This window comes from Serinus canaria, chromosome 1 (assembly GCF_022539315.1).
Source record: "Serinus canaria isolate serCan28SL12 chromosome 1, serCan2020, whole genome shotgun sequence".
NCBI lineage: Eukaryota > Metazoa > Chordata > Aves > Passeriformes > Fringillidae > Serinus > Serinus canaria.
The window spans coordinates 101,218,167-101,228,885 of NC_066313.1; the positions used below are offsets into that span (position 1 = coordinate 101,218,167).

The following is a 10,719-nucleotide window of genomic DNA, read 5'->3' on the forward strand; positions in this document are numbered from 1 at the left end:
TCACAGAATTCAAATTCCTGAAAGTAAGAGCAGGAGCAAAGAACAAAGATGATAATCCAATCACTTTCTCACCAGTATCCAAGACAGAGCACCTTCCCTTCAATGTCACTGAAGACAAAGAGAGACATGAAAACTGCTCTGCAACGTCATATTGTGAGTCTCTTATTTCTCAACATCAAATGCCTACCAGAAAGAAAAACTACCATCAGCTATTTTTCTTTGTTGTTGCCAACTCTTACACAAAAGCAGAAGAGGAAAGAGCCACTTCACTAATTTTTACCACCTCAAAAAGAAGCACCCAACTGAAGAGGAAGCATAAAGCCTGACTTCACAGGATTTTGCTTTCTAATCGGATTTCTGATATCAAATAAAAAGGTAAGGACCAATATCAGCTTACTTCCTTCTTTCATCAGAGCACTTGTAACTCCTCACTTCCCATCCCCAGTTGTCTGATGTTAAATAATAGTGGAGCTCATCCTTCCTGTTCAGAGATTTAATGATCACTTGCCTTTAAATGGGCCACTCATTTTCATAAAATATACAGCGACTTAAAACAACTCTCACTGCTGTCTGAAATCAGCCAAGAGGTCCAGTGGTTACAAAGACTCTCAGACAGTACAACTGTGTAAGTTACAGAGCTTTAGGAGACCAACTAAGACTTGGCTCAGCATCAGTTCCATGATCAGGTTTAAAAATGGGAAAGGACAGTTGGAATTTGCAAATGTGAGAATGAGAACAGAATGACACAACAATGTATCAGGGGAGAAAAGTTAAAAAATGAAGCAACATTCCTGATGTGACAGAAGCAATTGTATATTCATCTGGAAATAATGGGATCCCCCATTACAGAGGTAATCCTACTGAAGGAATTTCTTCAAAGGAGTATATGCATTACTGCAGCACTGGTTTTTCAGTGCTGTGTACCTGAACAGCACTGAAAAACCACAGCAGCAAGCTCCAAACACACAGGAGGATCTTTGCCCTTACTTTGACAAAGGTAATTACATTATGGGTACTCCTCAAAAATAAGGAGACAAATCCTTGTACACAGGATGACCCTAAAAGAAAGGCCTTTTGCTCCATCCTCAAGAAGCAAAATGGAAAAGTTGGAAGTGAAGTTAAGCAGAGAGACATGGTAGATGCACCTCCAGTGCTGCCTTTAAGGAGCAAAACAAGTAAATAATACTCAACACAATCAAACAAGAATTCCAAATCCAAAACAAACCCCCCAAACAAGCAAACAAAACACAAACCAAAAAACCCCAACCAAACCAGCACCAGAGAGTCCTGGGCAACTGGCTCTAGGTAGCCCTGCAGGTGGCACAGATGACCTCCAGAGGTCCCTTAGGACCTCAACTAGTCGGTGAATGTATGATCCTGTTGCTTTTGCACAGACACTGCAATGATGTGGGGATTTTTTTGCAATCTTCTTTTAAATTCTGATTAAATAGAAATAAGACAAATATACACACACAAAAAAATTCATGTATATGTTAAATCCTTTGAATTTTAAATCTAACAAGGCACTGAAATACTGAGAAATAAAATCCACCTGTATTTTGCGAACACCCTTTAGAGTTACAATTTTTACATCTCCCTACAACTGGCTGTTCCATAAAAAATATTTAAAACACTGAGTCAGCCACAAATCTCCATAATAGTAACAAAGGGGTCAGCACTTGGAAATTAATACTTTTGAATGTTTTAAAAATGTGTGTGTTTAAATCACTTAATCCTTTTTTTCACATTCCTGCTGATATTTAGTAAATCTACAGTTTTCAACATTAACATATTTTCCCTCCTAAATAGCAGTGAGCATTGAATGGATTACTTAGGTAAACACAAAAGCAGTAAGACTTCTCCTTACACCATCTAAAGAAGCTTCAGAATTCTAGGAGTGAAAAGCAAAAGGACTACTTGTCTCCCTGCATTAAATAAAAGGAGTAAATATCCTTTTCTTGGCATAAAGCCATATACATTATCAGCAGATAAATTCTTCTTTAAATCAAAAAATGCATTGCCAGTGCAAATACACAAAGGGGTTAAAATAGTACAAAAACTGGGAAAGTAGATAATTAAATGCATATTATGCTTAATTGGTAAAAATCTTCATTTCTAAAGCTAACATCCTCCGTCAAAAGCAAATAGCAATGTGGTAGCTCAAACATTAAAAAAAGCAATACAAAATACTTTCAAAGCAAGTAATTTTTCTAAAGCATAGCTATGCCATTCCTCCCACACACACACTTGCAATCTTTGATGTAATTCTAAGCACTATTCAAATGCTGCAGTTATTTCCCAGAGGACAATACATAATTTTTTTTTCATATTTTCAATAAAAATGGAAAATTTAGTTAGACTTTCTTCATGCATGCAAATCACAGCTGCACACTTAATCCAATGGAAGACATGGAGCCTGCAGTGGTCTATAGGAAAACTGGAACAAAAAAATTCCAATGTATAAACAATGAACGGGAGGTGGGGGGCAATGTACATTGACATTTGTTATTGTTCAGCACATATTAGAGCTGATCAGGATAATGCAGCAGAGGAAGCAACACTCTGCTGAAAAGCCAAAAGAGAGATACATTTAACCTTATTAGCTGTTCCTTCCATTTTTTCCTCTTTAAGCACATAACGCATTAGATTCTACAGGGCTCTAACAGCAAAACCACTTACTTGGAACACTGATTCCTCATCTTTATTCTGCAGCTGTAATAAAAGTCTGACAACCCTACTCTAGACTGCTTTTTCTTGCTAAACAAGAAGAACCTTCTTTCCTCAGGGTGTCTGAGGCTCTTAGTCACAAGCAGAAGAAACAGAGTCTAAATGCACTGGCCACTGAGAAGCAAGCTATAGAATATCTGCTTTTGACACACGCCCTCCTGGATTTAAAACCTCTCCAAAAGCAGTACTACCTGAAAAAGGGCCCTTTGAATATGTATCTTTATGTAATATGTAAGCTTATATGCATTTTCTAGGGACAGAAATTTATTGTCCTTTACCAAGTCTAGCACACCAGCTCAAAGGAAAATTTCAGCTTTCCTTTACTGTTATTCCTTCGTAACTCACTTGGGAGGCTGAGACAGAACAAGCAAGATTGGTTTTATTTACTAATTATGGAGTACTTGTTCAGTTTACCTATCCCATAGATATTCTATGAAATCACCTTTGTGTACAAGCTGAACAACAAATTTTCACATACTAAAACACTATTATCCATGAGTTACACCATAAAGATATTTCACCAGACACACAGAACCACACTTTGGTTACACAAAGTACTAAAATAGCGCTTAAAACACAATAATCTCTTCCATCCACCAAATGCAAGCATTTAAATGTAAATTTTAAAGCCATTATGCATGCTTTATTTGGTGAGGTTCACAGCAAAGGCTGCCTAGAGCAGAATTCTTTGACCCTAGTTTTGTTAACACGCTTTTCTGCAGGAAGAGGACATTTCTCCATCATCAAATGTTATACACACATATGAAAATACAATACAACAAGTATCTGAACACACTAGCAAACCTTCACAACTGCACACATGGCTGAAGGCTGGGCCTCTGAGTGCAGTGTACTGTGTTGAGTAAGAATGCAATTATAATGTACACAGAAAAAATCATTTATCCCCCAAATTAAACCTTTGTTTACATGGTTTAAAACTAAAACCATTATATTTTGTCTACCATTTTTCACCATATTCCCCCACTAACAGCAACAGAAGGAGTGATGTCATGTGGGATAGATCAATAACCAGTGGCTATCAAAGCTTTCCATTGCTACAACAATTGCAAATGTAGGGAACAAAGCAACACATCCAGTTTCCATGTGTTTTATCTGAAATCCTTTGCAATTAGTACACTAAACTGGGGAAACAATTTATCTTCAACACATTGGTATGCTCACATTTAAGACTTCATCTAATCCAACTTGAGAATTCCAAAAGCACCGGATAACTTGAAAATGGAGAAGTTAGGAGCTTACCAATCACTGCCAGTCAGAGAAACCAGACTGCCAGAACTTGGCTACTCCTGAAAGCTGCCCACACTCCATTTCTTAGGGACACAGAGCTGACCAGGACAGCTCCCCTGACAATCTCTGCTCCTGTCACTATTTAGGAGCAATCTGAATCAGCACATAGCAACAGTGGCACTTGGTGTCATTATGGTCATCATGGCTGTGTCAGAAGCATCAGAACCAGTTACAACCAAAGCTCCTAAAACTCAGCATGGATTGTGCCTCAACTCAGCATGGTTATTCTTCACTCTATGTGTCAGAACCTGTAACTGCACTTCACAGACACTAAGATAGCATGAACCACCTGTCTAAAAGGTCACTGCATCACAACACCTGTACAGAAAAACCTGCTCCCAAACACAGAACAAGCTCAGCTCAATGCTCTTGCAATTTCACTACTGATACCAGAACAGGTACCCCGTATAAAATAGTTGATACATCTACCAAAAGGAGAATTACCTTTAACTGGAAATACTTGCATTACTAATACCAAATGTTAAATGATAAGCAGTGTTGAAAACTACAGATTTGCCATTGCTCTCAAAGTGGACAGGACTGCTCTATCCTGAATGATATTAGTCCTTCTTATATATATATATATATATATATATATCTGTGTCTTGCAGAATGAGTCAAATGTAAGAAAAAGGTATGAATAAAGACTGATTCACTGTGAAGATTTTTATGAAGAAAATTATAGTGTATTTTATACAGAAAAGTAGCAAGCTAAGTATCTGTAAATAACAAAAAATCCTATCTTTTCTGACTTATAAATTTTTAGTATAAGATGGAAAAGAGCAAGAAGTAATATTCAAACTCCATTAGTAAAAAATATTTTAAATTTAAGTTAGGATTGCTAAACTATCCCCTCCATTTGTCTTTTTATCTGTATCTTTATTGCTAACTTTATAAGTACTCCAAGCATCTTCTGAGAAAATGACATTGATTGTGCCCTTTGCTCAAGACACACAAGGTTTGAACCTCACAGCCAAATGTCAAACTCACTTGTCAGAAACACAGAAACCTCAAACATATTTCATTTCTACACATATCCCCCAAACTGGCAGCTAGATGAATGGAAAAGGTCTGAAGCCTCCAGGGTGAGCTCAATGGTTATCTGCTGTGCTCTGCTTGCTGAAAGGTAAATCAACATATGTGTAGATCCAAACCAGCCACAGGGTATAATTATGGAAAGTGAAAGGAGATGAGTGTCAGTGGGAAAGTTTATAGGACATGTGGTAGAAATTAAACATGTTTTCTAGGTGATGGAAGGGAAAACACAGGAAGTATGTTGGTGCATGGTGGTGCGCTCAGGGGATCTGAATGTGAACTGGGGCAATGGTGGTGCAAGAGCTGGGTTATTCTCCAAGCAAGTTTATATAACAAGTCCACAGGAAGCCAGACTTCAGTAGTTCTGTCCTTTTATCCAGTAATAGCTTTATGATTCTCCTACTCCTCTTCTAAATGGGAGGAGAAAAATCCCAAATAAAAAAGCAAGAACTTTAAAATTTTAAGCGACGTTCCAGCATTCACCGAATGGATCCAAGCTCTAGTACCAACCCTGCCTAGCTCTACTCATACAGATCACGGATATTTTTTTCACGATCAACTACGATCGGGGCGGGCGGGGGGGGGAGGAGGTAAAATGGCCATTTTCGGGGCAGGAACTCAGATGACCTACTTCAGCCTGTCTGCTGGCCCGCTCAGCCGCGCTCCGCTGTGAGCGGAGCTCGCAGGCCGAGCTCCCCGGCAAGGGGGGCTGGCAGGCCCGGAATCCGCGACGTGCGGCCGCAGGAACCCGAGGGGCCCGGCGGGGCTGCGGCCGCCCCGGAGCCGCCAGGCAATCGCTGCGCCCGCCCGATGCCCGCTCCAGCCCGCCTGCTCCCCGCCTGCCGCCCGCGGGCACTCGGCCCGCCGTCCCCCAGCCCGGGGGAGGAGGGTCCCGGAGGGCGCCCGGGCCGCCCTCGATGGGGCGGGCGACGGCGACGGGAGGGCCCGGGGGATTCTTCACCCACCTCTCGGCAGCGGCGGCGCTGAGGACGCGGCTCCTCCCGCTGGAGCGGCGGAGAGGGGCCCTGGCTCCGTGTACCATACAGCCGGGGGCGGCGGAGGGAGGCGCCGGGGGGCTGCGGAGAGGGGCAATGGCTGAGGCGAAGCCGGGAGGAGGAGGAGAAGGAGGCGGAGGAAGAAGGGGGGATCCTGGGCTCCCTCCTCCCCGCCGTCCGCGCTCGGGGGGGAGGCAGGAGCCGCCCCCGCCGCGCCGCCCGGGCACCGGCGCTCCCGGCCCGGCCTCGCCCCCGGGGTCCCCGCCGCCCTCACGCTTGTTTACCTTCCGCGCTGCCCCGCGCGGCCGCGGGCGCCATGTTCCCCCGGCAGCACCGCGCCGGCCGTCACTTCCGCCGCACCTGCGGGCGGGCCCGGGGCAAGGAGCGGCACCGGTACCCCGGCACCGGTACCGGCCGGGCCGGACCCGCCCCGCCCCGTGCGGGCTCAGCCACACGCTAGAGCCCCGGCACACCCCGAGGAGCACGGCTGGAGACAGCGACGCCGAGAAGCATCATCTGCGTCCGGCCCGCGAGGAAGCGCAGAGGGTCGGTGTTGCGCTGCTTTCTCCCACCCCGCTGCCTCCAGGGTGCGGCCAATTCCTCCGAGGCTATGGCAGCTCCCAGTCTGCTATGGCAGCTCCCAGTCTGCTATGGCAGCTGCCCGGTGTAGCGCTGCAACCCGCCCCGGGCTACAGCAATCCCCGCTCGGTGCCGGCTGAGCTCCTCCCCGGACACCGGCCAACCGCAGGTGCTGCGGGCTGATCCCAGCTCCGCTTTCCGCAGGCTGCCTTGCCAGCCGGCGTGGGAACCGGGTCACCAGAGCCGCAGGGGTCAGGACCGGCAGCCCTTGAGCAGCCAACAAACTGCACACAGGGAGCACTGCCTTGAGTGGGGTGAACAGGGCTCTGCCTTAGCACAAACATCTCCCCTTAGCTTTTGCTATTTTATCTTTGCCTGGCAAACTCAGATTTTATTGTAAGAGATGAATTAACCTACGTGGAACTTTCATTTGCCAATACCACCTCCAAACCATTTGCTACCCTTCCATGTCACTTGCTGCTTTAAACAGTAGGCCACAGGCTGCCATCCTCTCCCTGCTTACTGCTGTTCCCATCGCTTTCACAGCCTATTTTCAGTCTCCCATTACCAACCCCTTCCCATTCTTGATTTATAAAACCAGTGTACCTTCTCTATACCTGCCACTCCCAAGCTGAATGTCTATCCCACCTTTTAGGGCCTCACACCATGAACCATTTCCCAAAGCTATTCCCACTCTGCTCAACTGCCCACCTACTGCTCCCTCTGCTACAATCAGCTTCCCATTCACTCCTTCATCTCAATGGCCAGACCTTATAGCAACTCCTTACTATTCCATCTCCTTCACTAACACAGTAAATCTGCCCCATCTCCCCAGTCACTGTTTTAAAACCTGTTACTTGTGCACTTATGGTGGAAAAAATGGCCTTTATGGACTGACGCTGCCAAGACAGCAGGTGTTCCTGCCACCTGTGTCTCAAAGGAGAGGCATTCCCTCCCTTTCCCATAAGGCACATCTCCTGCTGCAGCAAGCATGTACCCACCCATATCTAATGCTTCAACAAAGAGAAATGAGTAGAAACCAAGTTTATCACATACAGAAATACAACCAAAACTTCATGCATCCTTCTGCACCCCTCAGACTTTTGACCTTCATAGGTCAGCAGGGGTGGAAAAGGCTAAGGAAGACTTCTATCTTTTACCTGACTGTCATTTTGCTGTCTGCAGTTTGTGTCAAGCTGAGGTGTAAGATGATCTTCAGGTCTCTCCTACACACTGGCACAGAAGAGGACCTCAAACCTAGCCACAAAACAAAACCACAACAGCTTTGACATTTAAAAAAGCTCAACATTTCAAAGCACAAAAAAACCCTCCCATTCCCTTCTCCTTCACATAGAACAACTTGCTTCTACCAAAAAATCAAAATATATTAATAATGTCTCAGTTCTAGTCTCCTAAATAAAATTAAATAATTACATGTAGGCTTCTGACAATGACCATTGGTATCAAGATTACCTTACTGAATATTAATTTAAATTGAGATTTGGGTTGACCCCTCTGATTTAGACATCTCTACAAAGTCAGTGGCTAAACAGTTACCACTGGCTTAAATGAGACTATTGCAATGAATAAAATTCTGGATATAGTTTTTTCAGCAGTATTAATACACTAGTTACAATTTAATTCTAATATTTTAAAACATTATTTAATTAATACATATTCATGTCCAATACACATATATTGACGTATGACATAATGTCAATTCCTAGAAATGTTCTGATCTATTTTAGTTGGGGTTGTTCAGCCTGGACAAGAGAAGGCTCTGAGGAAACCTTATAGAAGCTTTCAGTGCTTAAAGGGGGCCCAAAATAAAGCTAGAAAATGGACTTTTCACAAGGGCACGTAGTAACAAAATGAGAAGAATGGCTTTAAACTGAAAGAGGCAGGAGGTTTAGGTGCTAGGAAGAAATTCTTTACTGTAAGGATGGTGAAGCACTGGCACAGGTTTCCTAGAGAAGCTGTGGATGCCCCATCCCTGGAAGTGTTCGAGGCCAGGCTGGAAGGGGCTCTGAGCAACCTGGGATGGTGAAGGGTGTTTCTGCCCATGGCAGGAAGATTTGAACTCAATGATTTTTGATGTCTCTTAGAACCTAAACCATTCTATGATCCTACAATAATTAGACATTTGCTGCAGACTTTAGACTTTTCTGGGTTTTCTTTATAATACAAAATTTCCAAATAAGTGAATCAAAATAGCAAGAGTACTTCAGAATATGTAAAATGTATGATCTCATTATTAAAATAGAAGCAACAATTTGTGTATTTTTTCACATTTCTGACAGGGTGTTTGGCAAGGATTAAGTCCTTTTTAAAGGCTGTTTCAAATGTGACAAAAACTATTTTCATAATTTTACACGCACTGCACTGCATTTATTGCATAATTTAAACAGCTAAGTAACTACAAAGTCCAGTATTTTTAGTTCATTTTCATAAAAGTGGGATTATACATGTGTGAACATCAAAGCAACTACAACCAAGTATTGCATCATGTTCCCACAACACCTTGTGTATCTCAGTTGTTTTTCCCAGAAGTGAGATATTTAATACAAAATTGAAAACACCATGTGGCCTGATAAAAGATTAGATATGAAAATTTATTTTCCAGACCAATGTACGACATGGTTGAGTTGCAAGACAAAATACATTTTGTCATTGACAACACCATAGATAGTGGAAGGTTTCTTACAATGTGCTCCTGGTAATTTCCTCAGATCAAGAACAGTGGCAATGTGTTTGCTCTAGGTATATCCAGCAGAACTCACTCCCAGCTCTTGTATAAGGAAATCACAGAAATAGCAGCACTGGTGAAAGTGGGAGGGTACAACCATTGTTAAACCAGGCACACCAGTTTCACACGGATTTCCATCATCACATTTCAGTCACGTGGTTGTCTGCCCCAAACCTGCTTTTTTTGACTTGCAAAGCCAGGCTAAGTCTGAGAACAAACGTGTTTTCCAACACACAAAGCCACTGCTGTTGGCACAACACACACGAATTTGAGATAACTAGTTACCTGCATTGAAACCTGCTTCCCTGACCAGAGGAAATACTACCAGCAACATCTTCTATGCCTGTAAGAGGTTCCCATGAAGAGGTCCGCTTGATTTCCCACAGGGAAGGATTGGGAATTTGGCCTTTACTCTCTGGTGAACCTCTAAACTCGCTCTCATCACTGAATTAGAGATTTATTCAATTTATAAAGCATGTATGTCATATCCAACTCTGGAAACAGCAAGTGTTTGGTGGGATTTTTACCTGTTTCATACAAAACATTCAGGTTGTTCTTATGTTGGGGCAGCTCTCACATCCACATGCTTTCCCTAACAATAATATTTGTCGCCCAGTCTACAAAGACAGTAACAAGAAAAAAGGCTGAAATGAGAAAGATCTCATGCCGCTGGCCAGCAAAGGTTACAACATACGTATAACACAGGTTATAACACAGGTTATATATAACACGTTACTGTTCAAGCAGACACCGCGGTCGACGTGCTCATTTCAGTACATACAAGGACACCGTGCTTCAGTCCTCCCACCGGGTGCCTTTCTGCATCGCACCCCCGGGCACCCCAAATAAACACGCACAGCCACAAACCCTGAGCCCCGCACGAGCCTCCTGCCTTCGGTGTGCCTTTCACCGGGCCCGCTCCCCTTCCCGCAGTCACGGCACTGTTCCACACCCTCGCCGCACGGCACCGGCGCGGCCTTTGCCGGCTCCCGGCGCTCTTGGCGGGGTGTTCGGGGCGTCCGCCCCGGCGGGCTCCGGCACGGCCGAGCTGCGCGCTCCCGCAGGCGCGCCGTGCCCGCGCCAGGCGCTGCCCGCGCTCCCGCGCCCGTTACCCGCCGGCCGCGCTCCCGCCCGTGCACGCTGCGCGGCCCCGCCGCAGGCCCCGGTTGCATCACCCGGCGTGAGGGCGACCGGGGGTCCTTTACAAGGGCTGCCCGGTGGCGCGCCTGACTCGTGGCCGCCCCGGCGCGTGGCCGATGGCGACTCGCCGGCCCTGATTGCGGTTTTTCCTTGAGCTCGGTGTCCGCTCCCCGGCCGGCCGGTAGCGCG

The 10,719-nt window shown here is 44.9% G+C and overlaps 2 protein-coding genes across 5 annotated transcripts in view; both read right to left on the reverse strand.

Annotated features, from left to right (window-relative positions):
• Positions 1-10,248, reverse strand: part of APOO (apolipoprotein O) — a 66,066-nt gene extending 55,818 nt beyond the window's left edge. Inside the window, exons 1-2 of one of the 3 annotated variants that reach the window (XR_007777197.1) lie at positions 9,918-10,248; positions 7,805-7,901 (exon numbers count right to left, since the gene is read on the reverse strand). The gene's annotated coding sequence lies outside the window, so the exon portion shown is untranslated. Of the gene's footprint in view, positions 1-6,035; positions 6,147-6,349; positions 6,487-7,804; positions 7,902-9,917 lie in introns of those variants that run through there. The other 2 variants (XR_007777198.1, XR_007777199.1) reach the window with 2 other exon arrangements.
• Positions 7,924-10,571, reverse strand: LOC103815858 (uncharacterized). Of its 2 annotated transcripts, none has more exons than XM_050972774.1 (2): positions 10,248-10,571; positions 7,924-10,007 (listed from the first exon to the last, which is right to left on the reverse strand). In XM_050972774.1, exons 1-2 carry the CDS (start codon positions 10,560-10,562, stop codon positions 9,936-9,938), a joined length of 387 nt encoding a protein of 128 aa, XP_050828731.1. In that variant the 5' UTR covers positions 10,563-10,571; the 3' UTR covers positions 7,924-9,935. The 2 variants fall into 2 exon arrangements, with proteins under 2 accessions (XP_050828731.1, XP_050828736.1); XM_050972779.1 differs by having other exon boundaries at positions 10,258-10,562.
• Positions 10,572-10,719: the final 148 nt, after the last annotated feature.